The following is a 20,063-nucleotide window of genomic DNA, read 5'->3' on the forward strand; positions in this document are numbered from 1 at the left end:
TTTGTAAAGCTTACATTATATCATATAATGTTAAGGAGGTACCCAACACTTTCACTAAAATTAATTTGGCCCCTACACCAAATACACTACAAACTCCACAGCTGAAGAATTTTTTTTAATGATGTATTCTTCTGCCTTTTTAGTCTTGTACAGTCTCGTTGAAATCTCGTTCTTGAATTATTTCCAAAATATGTGATAGAAGTGGAAAATCTGTGAAAAAGTTGTGTTTTTACAATGAATGGTTTTTACGTAATCCAGTTTTCAAATTTCAGGACCAATCAAGTCAGTATTTTTAGCCAAAATGTTGAGAAAAATGGGTGAGGGACACAAAAAATTATTAAACAAGAATCATGTAAATCCCATATCATTTTGGTCTTTACAATTATTTTTTTAGATATGTATTTTTTCAATCATTTAGAATAAACTAGAGGCTCTAAAGAGCCTGTGTCGCTCACCTTGGTATATGTGAATTAAACAAAGGAAGCAGAAAGTTCATGACAAAATTGTGTTTAGGTGATTGTGATGTGTTTGTACATCTTACTTTACTGAACATTCTTGCTGCTTACAATTATCTCTATCTATAATGAACTTGTCCGTGTAGTTTCAGTGGAAAATGTTAGTAAAATTTACAAATTTTATGAAAATTGTTAAAAATTGATTATAAAGGACAATAACTTCTTAGGGGTCAATTGACCATTTTTGTCATTTTGACTTATTTTTTAGTCTTAAATTGCTGAACATTATTGCTTCTAACAGTTTATCTCTATCTATAATAATATTGACGATAATAACCCAAAACAGCAAAATTTCCTTAAAATTACCAATTTAGGGGCAGCAACGAGTTGTCGGATTCATCTAAATTTCAGGGCAGATAGATCTTGATGAGATAAACAATTTTACCCCTCATCAAATTTGCTCTAAATGCTTTGGTTTTTGAGTTATAAGCCAAAAACTGCATTAACCCCTATGTTCTATTTTTAGCCATGGCGGCCATCTTGGTTTGTTGGCCAGGTAACAAAACACAAATTTTAAACTAGATACATCAATGATGATTGAAGCCAAGTTTGGATTAATTTGGCCCGGTAGTTTCAGAGGAGAAGATTTTTGTAAAAGATCATGGAGATTTACGAACTAGAGGCTCTAAAGAGCCTGTGTCGCTCACCTTGGTCTATGTGAATATTAAACAAAGGACGCAGATGGATTCATGACAACTTTGTGTTTTGGTGATGGTAATATGGTTGTACATCTTACTTTACTTAACATTCTTGCTGCTAACAATATCTCTATCTATAATGAACTTGGCCCAGTAGTTTTAGTGAAAAATGTTTTTTTTTTTGCTGTAAATGCTTTGGTTTTTGAATTAAAAGCCAAAAACTGCATTTTATCCCTATGTTCTATCTTTAGCCATGGCGGCCATCTTGGATGGTTGGCCGGATCACCGGACACATTTTTTTTTGTCTAGATACCCCAATGATGATTGTGGCCAATTGGTTTAATTTGGCCCAGTAGTTTCAGAGGAAAAGATTTTTGTAAAAGATTACAAAGATTTACGAAAAATGGTTAAAAATTGACTATAAAGGGCAATAACTCCTAAAGGGGTCAACTGACCATTTTGGTCATGTTGATTTATTTGTAAATCTTACTTTGCTGAACATAATTGCTGTTCACAGTTTATCTCTATCTATTATAATATTCAAGATAATAACCATAAACAACAAAATTTCCTTAAAATTACGAAATCAGGGGCAGCAACCCAACAACGGGTTGTCCAAAACATCTGAAAATTTCAGGGCAGATAGATCTTGACATGATAAACAATTTTACTCCATGTCAAATTTGCTCTAAAATGCTTTTGTTTTTGAGTTATAAGCCAAAAACTGCATTTTACCCCTATGTTCTATTTTTAGCCATGGCGGCCATATTGGATGGTTGGCCGAGTCACCGGACACATTTTTTAAACTAGATACCCCAATGATGATTGTGGCCAAGTTTGGTGTAATTTGACCCAGTAGTTTCAGAGGAGAAGATTTTTGTAAAAGTTAACGACGGACGACGACGACGACGGACGACGGACGCCAAGTGATGAGAAAAGCTCACTTGGCCATATGGTCCAGGTGAGCTAAAAGAGGTTAAAAAATGACTATAAAGGGCAATAACTCCTAAAGGGGTCAACTGACCATTTTGGTCCTGTTGACTTATTTGTAAATCTTACTTTGCTGAACATTATTGCTGTTTACAGTTTATCTCCATCTAAAATAATATTCAAGATAATAACCACAAGAGTGCACACACTGAAATGTCTCGCTTTCTTTACTTATCATTGATATTATGTTGATAGTCCTAATAATAGAGCTTTATTACAACTGTCACATAAACTTAACATAAACCAAGAAAACTAAACATTGACCTTTGAACCATGAAAATGAGGCCAAGGTCAGATGAACCGTGCCAGATAGGCATGTACAGCTAACAATTCTTCCATATAACTCATTGCTTATAGTTTAAGAAAAACAGACTTAAACACAAAAGCTTAACACTGAGCCATGAACCCTAAAAAATGAGGTCAAGGTCAAATAAAACCTACGCGACTGGCATGTAGGTCATGAAATATTTCTATACTACAAATATAGTTGACCTATTGCATATAGTATTAGAAAAAAAGGCCAAAACTCAAAAACTTAACTTTGACCACTGAACCATGAAAATGAGGTCAAGATCATATGACACCTGCCGGGTAGACATGTACACCTTACAACCATTCCATACACAAAATATAGAAGACCTATTGCATACAGTATAAGAAAATCAGACCAAAACACAAAAACTTAACAATAACCACTGAACCATGAAAATGAGGTCAAAGTCAGATGACACCTGCCAGTTGGACATGTACACCTTTCAGTGCTTCCATACACCGAATATACTAGACCTATTGCTTATAGTATTTCAGATATGGACTTGACCACCAAAACTTAACCTTGTTCACTAATCCATGGAATGAGTTCGAAGTCAAGTGAAAACTGTCTGATTAACATGAAGACCTTGCAAGGTACGCACTTACCAAATATAGTTATCCTATTACTTATAATAAGAGAGAATTTAACATTACAAAAAATCTTAACTTTTTTTTCAAGTAGTCACTGAACCATGAAAATGAGGTCAAGGACATTGGACATGTGACTGACGGAAACTTGGTAACATGAGGCATCCATATACAAAGTATGAAGCATCCAGGTCTTCTACATGTACCTTCTAAAATATAAAGCTTTTGAGAAGTGCGCTAACACCGCCGCCGCCGCCGCCGCCGCCGCCGCCGCCGGATAACTATCCCTATGTCGAGCTTTCTGCAACAAAAGTCGCAGGCTCGACAAAAAACAGTAAAATTTCCTTAAAATTACCAATTTAGGGGCAGCAACCCAACAATGGATTGTCTGAATGATCTAAAAATTTCAGGGCAGATAGATCTGGACCAGATGAACAATTTCACCCCAGTCAGATTTGCTCTAAATGCTTTGGTTTTTGAGTTATAGGCCAAAAACTGCATTTTACCCCTATGTTCTATTTTAAGCCTTGGTGGCCATCTTGGTTTGTTGGCCGGGTAACAAAACACAAATTTTAAACAAGATACATCAATGATGATTGTGGCCAAGTTTGGATTAATTTGGCCCGGTAGTTTCAGAGAAGAAGATTTTTGTAAAAGATCATGGAGATTTACGAAAAAAGGTTAAAAATTGACTATAAAGGGCAATAACTCCTTAAGGGGTCAACTGACCATTTTGATCCTATTGACTTATTTGTAATTCTTACTTTGCTGAACATTAATGCTGTTTACAGTTTATCTCCATCTATAATAATATTCAAGATAATAACCAAAAACAGTAAAATTTCCTTAAAATTACCAATTTAGGGGCAGCAACCCAACAATGGGTTGTCTGATTCATCTAAACATTTCAGGGCAGATAGATCTGGTCCAGATGAACAATTTCACCCCGTCAGATTTGCTCTAAATGCTTTGGTTTTTGAGTTATAGGCTAAAAACTGCATTTTACCACTATGTTCTATTTTTATCCATGGCGGCCATCTTGGTTTGTTGGCCTGGTAACAAAAGACATATTTTAAACTAGATACATCAATGATGATTGTGGCCAAATTTGGATTAATTTGGCCCAGTAGTTTCAGAGGAGAAGATTTTTGTAAAAGTTAACGACGGACGACGGACGCCAAGTGATGAGAAAAGCTAACTTGGCCCTTCGGGCCCGGTGAGCTAAAAAGTTGAAATAATAAGCATTTTGTTTTTAAAACTGAGAAAAATCACAAATTTAAAATACAAAATTGACAGCATGTTAAATTTTACACAAACAAGCGTTAAAATATGGTAACACTTTCTTCTATTAACACCTACCTATAGTTTTTGTTAGTAAAATTTATTCTGATTGGTACACTTCATCTTTATAGAAAGTATGTAAAAAAGTTTAATTGTGGAACTGTGATTTTTTTCACGATAATATTCCAAAAATAGGTAAAGATCGATGAAAAATGGAAAAAAACATCAAAATTGGGCATTTTCAAAGGGCCGTAGCAAAATAAGAAGTGCACCACCATATGATGTTTGCTTCACCAATTATTTTGTTACAGTCTTATAAACCCAAAAATCAGGTTAAGAAAAAAAAAGTTTAATTCTAGAAATTTTTGGCTACTCAGAGGTGTATATATCCTTAATAAAAGGATGTAAAATCTATAAAAATCATAAACAAATGTGAATTGTAAACAATGTTCATAGAAGTTAAAAATGATTTTTTTTCTCCATTGCACAAGAATAAACTGTATACTATGTTTATTTACCATATGCAAAATATTTGTAGGATTTAGAAACCATTTGTATCTTAGTGTTGTAGATGGCGCTGGTGTCTGGTTGTATCCCATCATGCTCTCACTCTTACTTGCTACTCTAGCATTTACCTGGCAAAATAAAGTAAAAAAGACTTCATTACATTTCCAGGGAAAGAAGGTATCAACTATCAATCTAAAATCCCTCATGACAATCTAGTTTCTTCATGCTATGTGAAACAAGCACAATTTGATTAATGCTACACAATACATTGCTTATTCCCCTTTGTAAAGACTGAAGTTGTTTCCCTTAGTATTATACATTTTTCAGGAAATGCTCTTTTTTGTTCTTTCTGTTATATTGTTCAAGTTGCGTTTTTTATGCATTAATGCAAAAGTGTTCAACTTTAGATAAATGAAAAATGTTAGTTTGAATGCATATCAAGATATTCATAAAACATAACATAAGTTGGTACATAACACTTTAGGGCGATAACTCTGCAAAAATCAGCCTAACGTTACATCAATTTTAATTGTTAGGGAAATATTTAAACGTTCTCAATAAGCAAAATGAGTGTTTGTCAAGCTCCTATATATGCCAAAGAGTCAATGTACAACATTTTGTCCACATTTTATGAAAATTAAACAAGAGAAATTCGTTTTAGTCAAAGAGTTTGGTACCACATTAAGCAAACCACTGCTTTGTTTGATATTATAATGTAAAGTTGCATATGCTTCATGGTTTTTTAGGAAGATATCAACATGCTGATAATCACATACAATTACCAAATTTGAAATTCAAATACAATGATTAATGAAGAAATTATATTCACCAATAAGACTATGAAGTACACATGTCAATGTGATATTCATTTCAATTTTACAATCATTTTCTGAACTATTTCATTTGTAAGTAGTAATAATATGTGCCAAAGAATTTTTTTTTGAGACCCACATTTAGCCTCTGGCTATTGTCAATTGTCTATCAATAAATAAAGAGTTAAATTAAGATAATCAAACATGTCTTATTACCTGTGTTAACATATCCATAACATGTTCTTCAGAGGCAGATTCTCTGAACACTTCCTCCAGACATTGTATGAACCAGCTGCCTTGTTCGCAATTTCTAAATGAAAGATAACCAGGAAATGTGGAGTAAGCTATCAAAAAATCACTATTATCAGGCTGTTTCTTGTCTAAAGATGTCGGACAAGCGTCTGTCTCAGTTATGTCAGACTCAAATGCCATGTGTCGTTTTAATGTTGGATTACAGTCTACATCACCTGTTAACAAATTGATGAAAATATTAACAGCATAAAAAGTTGACATCAACTTTCAAGCGAGGTGGATGTAAGCAACTATAGGCAACAATTATGCAACGTATGGTTACTATACAACCTTCAACATTGAGAAAAACGCATACTGTATCATCAATAAAAGGATCTCAATGTATTGCTTTCACAAACTAAATTTTGCAAACTCATGATTAAGAAAGAAGCATTTTCAATTTTGTTTTATAATTACCTCCTCTACAACAATTTATAATAAGTTTCAAATTATCACCCCTGCAAACATTTACAGTATTAGTGTGATAGTCTGTTATTTTATGTATTTTGTATATTTTTATATTCTTAGTAATTGATATTAGTACATATTCGAATAATTTGAACGCTTTCGGACATTTCTACTATTGGTCAGTACTTTTGGCGGTTTAATTCTTTTGATCGATATCTTATGGGAAGACATCTTGTGGTCAACACCCATATTTTACCTGTCTGTAAATAACAATCTATACAATAACAATTCTGTGAATTGGAGTTTTATTTATAAGGCCAGTCCTATATCTTTCTTTATAAACTTTGCAATAACTGTCCTATAGTTCATATTTTACACGTATGCATGTTGAGATTGAATGTCGAGAACGAGAGTTAAATTTCATAACAAAGGAGATCGTAAATGTATATTAAAACATAAGAAGAGTTGAATTTTACGATCATATAAAATAATACTTCAATAACCTATTAAATCTGGTACAATGATTTGAAGATAAAGTTTACATATAAATTGAATGAATGCGAGTGTCGAGTAGACCGAAAGAATGTTGTAATGTTTTAAGGTAAATCGAATTAAAGTAAATCGATATAAGAACTAAAAATGGATATCTAGGTTAATATTGTTTTTCAATATAAACAATAAAAATTGCTTAACAAGGATGTGATAAAACATGTTTGTTATACAGGTATATTTAAACCTTACTGTACTAAAAATGTAGTGTGTAATATGGTTTATATGGAAATGTGCCACTTGCACGATATGTGAGGTAAGCTAAGTGTATTTGTATTCTTGCTTCGCTTAGCTTTAGTTTTTAATATTTGCTTTGTTTTTATTGTTACTTTTTGTGATTAGTTGCTTTTTGATTTAACAAGCATGCTGCTTACGTTTTGTGTAGTTTAGATTATCAACATAAGTATTATTCAATAGACTTTGGTATGAGACAGCATATGAGAACATGTACTATAATAACGTAAAGTCGAATTGGTATAATTGTAATTGAGACAAGTAATTGCTATGGTATCCACATTATATAATTTTGTGATCAGATACATATGTATGCAGCTAAATATGTTTGCATGATAATGAATTACGAAAATAAGTTTTAATTATTATTACTTAGTAAACAGATTCATCTTTCTGTAATTTATAAGTACATTTATATTTTACAGGGCTTTATTTTACATTACCATGAACTTCTTTAGTCTGAAATAAAAGTTACAGAACCCTAATCAGAAGTTCGTTATTATTTACTAAAAGCCTCAAGAAACCGGCTTTTACATTAGTATCAATAATTACCTCCACTGCAAGCATTTACAATTAATCACAAATTACCTCCCCTTCAAACATTTACAACAAGTATCAACAATTACCTCCCCTGCAAGCATTTACAATAAACATTTTAGGCTTTCCCATCATAGCTGGACAGTATTTTGCATTGAACTTTTTGATGAGGCTGATGACATTTAACCTCCGGCAGTCTGTTCCTAAGATGTCCTCATCAGTACCATGTGACATAAGAACAACAATCAAACTGTCCACATGATGAAGATCTTGTCGTAAAGAAAACGCTGACAGCAGGTCTTCTATTTCCTGAAATATGCAGGAAAAAATTAACTTTACATTCGTATCAAATACAATTGACAAAGATCATTTCTATTACCAGAAACTCTTCTACTATTTCTGATGTCATTTTTAAAACATCTTATGTGCTAGATCCCTGCATCTTTGAACTGCTGAAGTATTTGTGACTGCTCAACATTTTTCAAACATCTTTTTTTTTCTTATGCACACAATTCCACCCTGCCTTAAGAAATATATTGACATTATCCTTTAAAAACAGTTATCAAAGCAGTCATAAGGGAGTTATCCCCATTAGAATATCTATCATCTGTTTACTCAATGTACTGACTTAGAGCTGTTCCAAAAATAAATGTAGGGGGAGGAAGGTTCTTTTCATTAGACCACACCATGCATACATTTAAATTGGATATTTCATTTAAATGTTCAAGCAATCTTTCTTAAGGGGGTACGAAACACCTAAGAAAAGATAACTCTTACTCATAGTCTGAGTCATTGCTACGTTTTAAAATCATGAGCAATTTGCAAGCTTTTAACAGATCATGATCAGAATGTTTACATTATTGCTAAGACCAGCTGTACACCCTTTGTTATTCATTTAATTTTGCAATTCATTTAAAGTTACTCAATTTCCATAAATGAATCTTCAATGAAACATAAAAGGGAAATTTCAAAGTGAAATAAATTTACCATTGAAAGATAACCAGGACGTGAGAAAAGGAGGAAAACAGAAAGAGGAAGGTCCATTTAACTGTTTTCGTTTTTTACTTGGCAATGCCTAGGTCCTAAATGAAATGAAATAAAGTACAAAAAGTCAAAAGTCTAAGAAAACTTCCATTTGATTTTAGAGGGGGAGGGCTAGGATTTAAAATGTTGTCCTGCATTTTTTCATTTTTCATTCTTTACGGACCTGCACTTTTCATTAGTTTACTGAAATCGTTTACCTAAATTGTCATCCTGTTTGTTATACAAAATTACCAATCCTGCTTTTGATTGTTCAAAAGCCTGTCTTGCTTTTTTCAAATTTCATCCAAGCACCTCCACCCCCTTCTCCTCAAATAAGGGTGGATATATATGACCTTTATCGAGCCTCTGGGGTAGGAAGTTTTTATGGTCGGGAATTAGGGATTGACCCTTTTGACATCCGGGAATTCTTATTCAAATTTCGGGATTTTAATCTTATTTTAATTTTGGGATTTCGGGATCAGGACCTCTCCTACCCTATTCACAAATGGTAGCTCCCTCTGACAATTACATTTTAACCAAATTAATAAGAATCCATGGACAAATACACAATGCTTCTTTTCGTAGATCTGCGTATCAAATTGATTAAATCAAAACTGAATTTTCTCCACAATACTTTTTTTAAATGAAATAAACTATGGCCTCAGTAATACACGTAGCAATGTAAAAAAAAGTTACGAATAATTTATAATTTGATAATTGCTGTCATATATTTTAAAGTGAATGTTTTATTGCATGATTTATATTCATGTAAAAAGTAAGAAGATATTGAGAGGGATAATCAACCACCAGTGTACCATTTACATTATTTGCATGCTACGGAACAAAGTCAAAGAGACAAAGAAGAAGAAAAAAACGTCTGATTGAACAATCCAAAAAACACTACACAATTTAGGGTTTCTTAATTCATCTGAATGAAACTTTTATATCTGTCTAGTATCTTTCCAACCTTTATCCTGACAGATGTAGAAAATTAACGGGTTTCGTCTATTCCGTCCGCAATTTTAAGAAAAGTAAGTATATATTTAGAATCATAGTTGAAACTGAAACCACACATGTATGATATTAATAGAACATGTAATTTCGCTTTATCAAATTTAAATTTCAAAGGGATAGCAAAATTTGTTATTTTCATTTTGTTGTGCTTTTGTCATGTTTGTGTATCTTTCGGATATTTTTAATTAAATGCAATTTTGAAATAAATATAAAAACCAAAGTGTGGTGTTATTGCAAGTGACAAGTGAAAATGTTTCTTCTCAAGTCTCAATTCAAGATTATTACTGAATAGAGTCATCATTCTCTATAATAATAAGGGGCCCAAAACATACAGTCCTTGGATGGTGTAAACTTCCCACTAACACCATACACCATAACACCATTCACCATACACCATTACACCATACACCTTGTACCATTACACCATACACGTTACACCTTTGCACCATACACCTTACACATTACACCATACACCATTACCCATTCTATCTACACGATCCAAAATTACCCATAATGCAATTAAATTTCAAAGATTAAGATTATTATTATTGTTTATGTTTACTATTTGAAAAAACAAAATAAAAAGAACTTTGTTTTCAACTAATGAAATGTCGTAAACCATCATTCACACCATTCCCGATCACACGTTACACAATCACACCATACCTCATACACCATTACACCATTCCCCTTACACCATACACCATAGCACCATACACCTTACACCATTGCACCATACACCTTACACCATTACACCATACACGTTATTTTGGGAAGTTTACACCATCCAAGGGCTGTAATGTGAAACTTGTAACTGCCGTGCTTGTAACTAAAAACTAGTTGTGTCTTGTGTTCATAAGGGAGGACATCAACAATTCAACGTAAGATAAAAAAAAAAAACACATAGTTTTTTCACTGCTCCCCCCCCCCCCCCCCCTCTTGACTTAATTTAGGAAAAAATGATTTACCGATATTGCTATATGTAAAATCGATTTTAAATTAACAAAACTTGCAGCAATGTTACCCCCCCCTTTTTTTCCACCTCATATTATTTGCAATTGATTTAAGATTTATCCTACATCGATCTTTTGATGTCGTCCCTAACCTATGTAGAAATACTAAAAAAATTCTATGCTAAAAGAATTTGATTTCACAGATTAAGGATTTTGCACAGTCAGCTCTATTTCATCTCTTATGAGCCGTGGTTCTTTGCATCAATGGTTTTGTCGTTAAGTTTTGAATTGTATATTTTTGAATCTGTAGATCAGTGGCGGATCAAGAAATTTTCATAAGTGGAGGCCCTCTGACTGACCCAAGAAGGGGCCCGCTCCAGGCACGCTTCAGTGATTCCTTATACATGCAACCAAATTTTTTCCCAAAATCCAGATCATGAAAAGCATACTAGTATGCCAACTTTAAAGCTTCCACACTTTCCCTATGTAATTTTGACGTGTCATGCTTTTAATTTCAACAGCTCGTATCTCAAATCAAAAATCAGTTACATTCTATTCTTTTCCCCTGCAACTGAAAGTTCGGGGAGGGGGAATTGTTTTACCCCTGTCCGTCTGTCCTTTTGTCCTTCTCATTATTAGTATATAGTTATTTGGCATAAATCTTCCTAATGTTTGATTCCTAGGAAGTTTTCACTTTGCTGTCTGTTGAGCAGTTAAGAACGTACACTGCGCTTCAATAAAAGTAAAGTACACGCACAAGTGTTTCTTACCAAAAGACACAATTATCGTCCTTGAGGTCAAAGTTCAAGGTCACATAAGGTCAAAATTTTAAGAAGGCACACCACCTCATGATGATACATCCACATGCCAAAGATGTAAGTGCCTTACTAAGGCCTAGGTCAAAAGGTGAAGAATTTATGGCCTACATGGTTGTGTTTTTTCACACAAAAAAACAACATAAAGTTGACCTTGAGGTCACATTTGAAGGTCACACAAAGGTTGTCATGATGCAAGACACTTAACCCTGTGATGATATATCCACATGCCAAATAGCATAGGCCTAGTTCAAAAGACGAAAAAAAATATGGCCATTATGTACTTTTTGAATAGAATTGGCTCTTATTTAATAAACCAATTTGAGGGTGGGGCGTAATCTAAACTAAAATACCAAAAAATCTAACGGTTACAATTTAAAAAAAAATTTGCAAGAACAACCGATTAGTATAGCACTCCAAATGCTTAGTTTTTATGAAAAACTTAAACGACACATTTAAAAATAAAATAATTTATTTTTCGGGGCTGATCCTGATACCCCTATTTGAAGTTCTGGGGTGGTGTTCTCGAAAGTATCCTAAGATTCGTCCTACGACACATCTTAGACCAATTTTAAGATGGAGTTAGGATCAACTTAGGACACTCTTAAGTTGTGTCTCGAAGCTATCTCAGACGAATCTTATGTTAGGACGTCCTAAACATATCCTAACTCGAAATTTGAAATCGTTAAAGTAATTTGTTGATAAAACCTTTATTAATGACGAAATTATTTAATAACATTGATTACGAATTTTATAATAATATGTATAAAATTAAATGCATAATAACCAATGTAATTAAAACAAAAAGGATTGTTATCTAAACTGGAAAACAATTTGTTTTGAAATAAAAATTATATTTGTAGTGAAATCGTATCGTGAAACACGAAGTTCAAAGTTTAAAATCATGCACAATTTCTTTATATACGAGTTAATAACCGATGGTGCGTTTCATTTCATGTCCATTTTCACGTAAAATAATGAGCAAAAAGCGAAATTCAAACGTTATTTCGCTAGGATAAAGATAGGATGCTCTTAAGACACCTTATTGGGCGTCCTAAAGTTAGGACAAAAAATGAGATCGAGAACACGACTTAGGACAAAGACTTGTCATAAGATAGACTTAGGACACGTCCTAATCCTAAGATAGCTTCGAGAACACCACCCCTGGATTTTTTTTTAATCCGGAATAAAAAAAAACTTACAAGAAAGGGGTATCAGTGAACTGATATTCACCTCAGCTACATCTGTATCATTATTAGCTATGCCATTGTCAATTTAGGATTACATTTTTAAAATTCTAACAAATTCAACCCTCACGTACCCATATTTCAGAAACTTTCAATTTTTGCCCATATTGGTATGTAAAAGATGACATATTTGAGTTGCCAAATTTTTTAAACCTATGGTTCAAATCTTTTAAATTTGTTTACAAGATGTTTAGGTTTGCCTAGTTTATCCATGAAAAAAATTTAAGAAAAAATAAACGACAGGAATGTTTGGGGTATAGTGTTGGGTACCGCCTTAAATAACCACCACCCATCAAAATTTAATAAAGGTGCCTTCTTTCCCCCCATACAATTTAAAATTCTTAAAAAGCCATTAGATTTTATGCCCAACAAATGCCCAAAGTCACTTCAAACAAAACACTTTGAAGGAAAGATAATGATTGAGCAAGGAAAACCTGATAATTTAATTACACTAAGATAAATAAAACTATCCAAGAAAAAAATTATTTGGTACAATTTGAAAAATTATAACAATAAGTTTCTATGGTTACCCTAGCTGTTTGATCTTCCTTGACTTCCACTCGGAATCCAAAATCTTCAAACAAAGCCTTCAATTTTTCTCTGTCTTGTTGAGTCCCTGAACGATGTGTATGGTTATGGAAATGAATATTATTAATAATCAATACAAATCCTCTTGGTATGGACTCCATTTTGTATTTCTGGAATAAATTGACAAAATAATATCGGTTTGAAATGTTTGAGTACATTTTTCATAAATTATAGCACACAATGTGCTTGAATATTTTGGTGTTTATATCTTACGTAAAACCATTACTAAATCATGCTGTTTTCTTACTATTATCTAGCAAAGATCTGTGACATGAGCACATTATACGCATGTAATTAGCTGTGCCATGAGTGCATGATATGCTCGTTGCGTTTTCAAATAATAAAGTTCAATACTTCTCTATTTCATATCCGAAATTTAGGTTTTATGGACATCCCACTGTCACAACTTCTTATATCTATCTATGGCCGTGTTCACACCAAACGCGGTGTACAGTAAACATGTTTACAATTAGTTTAATGTAATGGACACTGGTTTCACATTAAATTTGTTCACATCTATATGTGGTAGAGTGTTTAGCATTAATATTTATTTTCTTTTAGAATAAATAATATTAATTAGTAGTTTGATTATACGTTTATTAAGAGTTCATCAATTCTTCTATTCTCTTATTTCTTCTTAGTACAGTTCTACTCTATTTTTCTGGTTCATTAGTCAGTCAGTCATGTGTCCTATTATCTTGTCTACTATTGGTCACAGTCATTGAGTTAATAGGCTATTGCCACTCTTTTTGTTATACCTTGAGAGAAAGCTTCACATGTAGCAGCCATATTCAAAATAGTTATACAGTTCAATATAATGGCCACTTATTCCATATTAATCAGGTCAGTTACTAATATTTCTAAGTCTTTAATATTTGCACAATATTCCTTTAGTTTGAATTTGAGAGAAAATGTATTTTGAATAAGTCAGAATGATTGTGCATGAATGATAGATATTTTATTTTAAAGAAGTATTTTCATGAACTCAGAGAAATAATATATCATAGATACATTACTGATACATGTATTGGTACAGTTATTTTATTATTATAAAAGGTCCAAAGTAATGTCTACTGAACATTTTACTTATTGTTTATAACCTATGCTATGCTGATATAGTTAGTTCATTAGACTTATGTAGGTTATATTTGTATTTTTAACAGGACCAGAATATCTTCATATTCTATTGGTGATGTTTCCAAATTAGGAGATAGACCTTTGTACCATATACATGGTAAGATCAGTGTTACATGTATTTTTAGTTCACTGTATTGTCTGTGTTTGTCTATTTAGTTTTAGTTCAGTCTATGTATTGTTTGTGTCTTGTGAATAGTAGTTACCTGTATGTCAATTATTACATGTAAACTTTATAGTAAGAAATTTTAGTTCATTCATAAATCTATGAATGAGTAGAGTAATATAACTGGACATATGTAGTAACTAATCCTGCCTTGGTTTATAATTGAGTTTGATTGAATTCATATATTTATAATATATACATCTTATAAAGAAAAAGTTTTTGTATTTGATAAAATGGTCTTTCGAAAAATCTCATTGTAATTTTATTTGCTGTAACTCGTTTAAGGCCTTTTTCTGTAACGAAAAAGGAAAGTATGCTAGATACACTTACTGGAAATGTGAGGATATGATTGAAGCTTTAAACTTTCTGCTTGATAACATTTATGTACGTTTCGGCGATAAAGTGTATCGTCAGGTAGTAGGTATTCCTATGGGCACCAACTGTGCCCCTTTAATAGCAGATTTATTTCTATATTGCTATGAATCTCAGTTTATGACCAAACTCAGTAAAGACCCATCATTGTTACATTTGGTTGATACATTCAAAAATACCTACCGTTATCTGGATGATATTTTTTCGTTGAATAATCCAGAGTTCTCTAAATATACTTCAGAAATTTACCCAAACGAACTTACTTTAACTAAATCTAACATAAACAGCAGAATTGTCCTTTTCTAGATTTAGACATTTCAATTTCAAACGGGAAACTTCACAATAAAATTTACGACAAAAGAGACGATTTTTCATTTCCTATTGTTAATTTTCCTTTTTTAGACGGCGATGTGCCTTTGGCTCCATCATACGGTGTTTATATATCGCAACTCGTTCGGTTTGCCCGTGTGTGTTCTGATGTCATAGATTTTAACGAACGTAATCAATACATCACTGGTAAATTGTTGTGTCAGGGATTTCGATACCATAAATTACTTAAAACTTTTACTAAATTCTTTCATAGATACAAAGATTTGATTAGTAAATTTGGCTATACCTGTAGAAAGCTTATTAAAAATGGTATTTCTCATCCTAAATTTTATGGTAATATTGTACTTAAAGCGAGGAAATCACTATGTGATCCTTGTAAACTCATCGAACCTTTAAACAAACTTATAAGTAAGGGTTATCGTACCAATATTGTAATTAGATCTCTGAATATAGTTCACATTGGCACTAATATTGATTTTGTCATTAGCAAATTAAAACATAACTAAATTTCATTATCTTTTGAGACGAGATGTATAGGGGACACAGCCACGTTAACTTTTATTTCTATAGAAGTCGCTCTTCACTATACTACTACCTGTCGATACATTTAGTTTTGGCATTGCACAAGTCATGTCTTCTTTGACTATTAATGACGTTAAAATACTAAATCCCTGTGATGTGTTTTAGTCGATTTTAGTCTCTGATGCATGATTTTTTACTATTAATTGGTTTTGGCTTTTTACTAGCTGTCAGTAACTGCGAGTACTCTCAAATCGTATTTTCTTGTTAATTCGACCTGTTGATACTGTTTATAATGCTTTTTTGTCATTTTTTATTTATATGGATCTTGGCTGTTTACCAGCTTTGATTATTTGTAATATCTTCAATTTTTCACTTATTCTTACAACATTTGTATAAACTTCAAGATTATAAAAAAACGGTTTTTTTCTAAAGTGAACATTGATTGGTTAAATATTTCTCAGTGTGTTTGAATTTGTTTGATGGCCTTTTGGTCATGACAGTTGTCTCAAATATTTAATTAACTGTGCATTTGTATTCAGATATCGCAGATCAAATTTATTCGTTCTTTGTGTAATCATACGTTTTTTGATTGAGTTAAGTCTGCTAATTGATATTTTATCGTATGTTTTTATATGTTGTGATGTTATGCTATTGTTTCAGAAAAAAGGGAGAAGGTTTGGGCCCATTAAAACGTTTAATCCCGCTGCAAATGTTTGCACCTGTCCTAAGTCAGGAATCTGATGTATAGTAGTTGTCGTTTGTTTATGTAATATATACGTGTTTCTCGTTTCTCGTTTTGTTTATATAGATTAGACCGTTGGTTTTCCCGTTTGAATGGTTTTACACTAGTAATTTTGGGGCCCTTTATAGCTTGTTGTTCGGTGTGAGCCAAGGCTCCGTGTTGAAGGCCGTACTTTAACCTATAATGGTTTAATTTTTAAATTGTTATTTGGATGGAGAGTTGTCTCATTGGCACTCACACCACATCTTCCTATATCTACTTAAATAGTATTGATTGTATTCTTACAGAAAAGAGCTAGTTTATCGTATTTTATACATGTACTTTCCGTTTTATGATTTAGAATATGTATGTATGTTCTGTATCTTCCTCCTTTAGTAGGAGCACCACCATAGGTAATGGTGTAAAAAGGAAGACATTTAACACACTGTATCGGTACAGATTTAATGTGAGCATTTGCCTATCCAGTCTCCCAGCCTGGCCGTGACGGGTCTTACTACCAGAAAGTTAACCTACCCAAAACAACAAGTACAATGTAATTAAGCATACGAACACACCCACTCACCTGACTCGCTCACCCTCAAAATATAAAAAAAAAGCATAATATAAAATAACATTATATACAAAATAAAGAGTTATATCCCTTTTTGTACACTGTACTGTCTATGTATTTACGTTTTGTTCTTTGTGTACTTTCAGGGTTGATTTATTTATGTCGTATGAATAAAGCATCTTAAACTTGACGAATCCTTTTGTTCTGTCCAAGAACCCTATTACATTTGGCGCCCACTAGAAGGTTAGACGTTCAACGACATATTTCCTGTTGGAGCCTCACTGAAGGTCAGGATCTAGGACGTGACATCCACCGGAAGATTGTGAAAATCAGTCGAAAATACTCAACAGTTTATAAGCGAAATAATCGAATGAAAATTTAAGTATTGATGGGTGTCTTCGGATTTATAATAACTATCCGTTTATATATATATATGTATATGGTTCGCTTATAAACTATCAAGTGTATATATGCTTTTCAATGTGTTTAAAAGTGTATTAATTTACATGCACTGCAATGCACAAAGCAGGGTAAGTGTCGGGCAAAGTCAGTAAGCCACAAGCAGATACCATGATGCATGACATACTTTGGAAAGGACTTAGACCAGATATAAAGCATATTAGCCACTATGAGAAGGAACGCTTTAAGACATCTGATCATTTGCGTGTAGCTTTGAGAAAGATTGAGGAAGAACATAATATTGATGAACTACCAAAGGTGAAAGCAACACCACAACAGGCCATTGCTAATGACATGAATGAGAAAGAGGAGGAATCTGAACTTGTTACAACACTGAAGCAGATAAACATACGCCTCGAACACTTAGAATCTAGACAACATAATAAGGTTACTAGTATAAGGCCTACTCAAAAGTCACCTGAAGAGGTTATGGTAGAGTTAATGGCAGAGGTTTTGGTCAGAATCAACATCAGTCTACTCAACCGATTACATGCTACCATTGTGGAAGAGACTCGCACATTGTCAGAGGATGCCGAGCCAACACTGATGTCAACGGCAAACCTTTAAACTAGATGATGTCATCGACAAGGGGCAGCCGATCGACATGAACATACAAAGCCCTTTTCAACAGAATTTATGCAAATCAACAATACAACCAGGACTTTGTGGACAACCAACTGAATAAAACATTATCATCAATGGCATTGAAACTTCATCTCTTTTAGATACAGGATCCACTGTTTCGACAATAGCTTATGAATTTAACACTCAACACTTTACTGACACACCACTCAAACCTTTAGAACAGATTATCAGCATTGAATGCGCAGATCGAAATTCATTACCGTAGCATGGATATATTGAGGCCAGCATTCAACTGAAAGAAACCGATCAGCATTATCCAACCATACTACTTGGTGTGCTTGATAGTCCGTATCACTCCAAAGTTCCAGTTCTGTTCGGAACAAATATACTGACAACCATCATGGATAATTGCAAAGATAGATTTGGCAACTGATTTCTTCAAACTTCAGATTTAAATACATCCTGGTATTCTTCGTTTAGATGTATACTGTTGCCTTTATTTATACTATTGAGAGAAAAAGAACTCAAAAAGATGAATCAAAGAGCTGAAAGCTCTGAAGAAAAATGACGCCACTGTCTCTAATATTTGGATAGTTTTTATGCAAGTCTTGATTTTCACATACCGTAATTAGTTTAACAATGCAACATGTATCGTAAGCATATACTAGATATTCGTATATGTGTTTGTGTGTGAAGTGAAAGTGACAACTGGCTGGTTTTTTAAGACAAATGAATAGGTCAAGACTACCTGAATTGTAAAAATAAATACCGTAGAAAGGCTTGTATATTTCTCACTGGTACATAGTCTGAATCCGGGTCCGTTCGCTTCCATTCACGTTTGCGCCCACTCATGTTCACCCCCTTTCACTTTCACACCCTACATGTTCGCACCCAATCTTAATTGGTTTTGTGTTTAATAACTCTGTAAGCAAGAGTTTTCTTATAAGTATAATTGTTGTCATTGTCTCAAAATAAAGTGAGACAGCATTTTTTTTTATGTTGAATAAATCTTAATCATGTTTTGGATAGCGTATTGTTAAAAATAATAATAATCCTTTCTAAATAAAGTGGTATTTTGTCAACATTTTACTTGTTTTGAATAACTCTTAATCATGTTTTGGTAAGTGTATTGCTATAACTTTGTTTCATTAACTGGTTTCAAAATGAAGTGAGATTCTGACTATGTTTTTTTCTGTGTGTTGAATAAATTTTATCATGTTTTGGTTATATTAGTGGATTGCTATATTTTGGTTTCTATGTTTTATTGTTTCGTTGTTTCAAATCAAAGGGACCAAGCTGTTAAAAACAATTATCTTTTGTGTTTTTCCTTTAAAATCTTCAATGTTTTACTCATATCAAGCTATAAATACATTCGATATTTACACCAAAACAATTTAAAACAACAACCAGTGATTTTCCAATTATTCAACTTGAATTTGAATTAAAATTGGGCGCGAATGAGTAGAGTGCGAACGGACCTTGGGTGCGAATGTGCGAACGTGTAGGGTGCGAAAATGTATTGGGCGCAAACAGACCTGATACCACATAGTCTGAACCCCCTTCTCCCACAAAATATTAAGTAAATAATCTTTTTGTTACTGTTATCAAAGGTCTAATGAAACTCAGATAATTTCAAACATTTGTCAAATAATTCTAGTCAAACTGGCACCTAGTTAAATTGGCACCTGGACAAATCAGCACCTGGTTAAAATCGACACCTGATATAGTCAATTCGTCACCCATGTTAAATATATATTTTTAACAGTATGTTAAGCAAAAAGAGTAAAAATAAGAAAGGGTTGCCAGAATTTTTTTCAGTATTTAAGCAAAAACAGTTAAATACTAACTTTCACATTGTTGGGTGTTCATGTACATTTTGTATATATTTATTTTTCTCAACT

The 20,063-nt window shown here is 32.9% G+C and overlaps 1 protein-coding gene across 1 annotated transcript in view; it reads right to left on the reverse strand.

Moving 5' to 3' along the window:
• Window positions 1–20,063, reverse strand: part of LOC134693517 (uncharacterized) — a 123,187-nt gene that overhangs the window by 77,704 nt on the left and 25,420 nt on the right. Inside the window, exons 2-5 of the mRNA XM_063554353.1 lie at window positions 13,245–13,412; window positions 7,752–7,971; window positions 5,860–6,110; window positions 4,843–4,959 (exon numbers count right to left, since the gene is read on the reverse strand). Of these exons, the coding sequence (XP_063410423.1) occupies window positions 4,843–4,959; window positions 5,860–6,110; window positions 7,752–7,971; window positions 13,245–13,412 (756 nt within the window). The remainder of the gene's footprint in view (window positions 1–4,842; window positions 4,960–5,859; window positions 6,111–7,751; window positions 7,972–13,244; window positions 13,413–20,063) is intronic.

Source organism: Mytilus trossulus, chromosome 12, assembly GCF_036588685.1.
Source record: "Mytilus trossulus isolate FHL-02 chromosome 12, PNRI_Mtr1.1.1.hap1, whole genome shotgun sequence".
NCBI lineage: Eukaryota > Metazoa > Mollusca > Bivalvia > Mytilida > Mytilidae > Mytilus > Mytilus trossulus.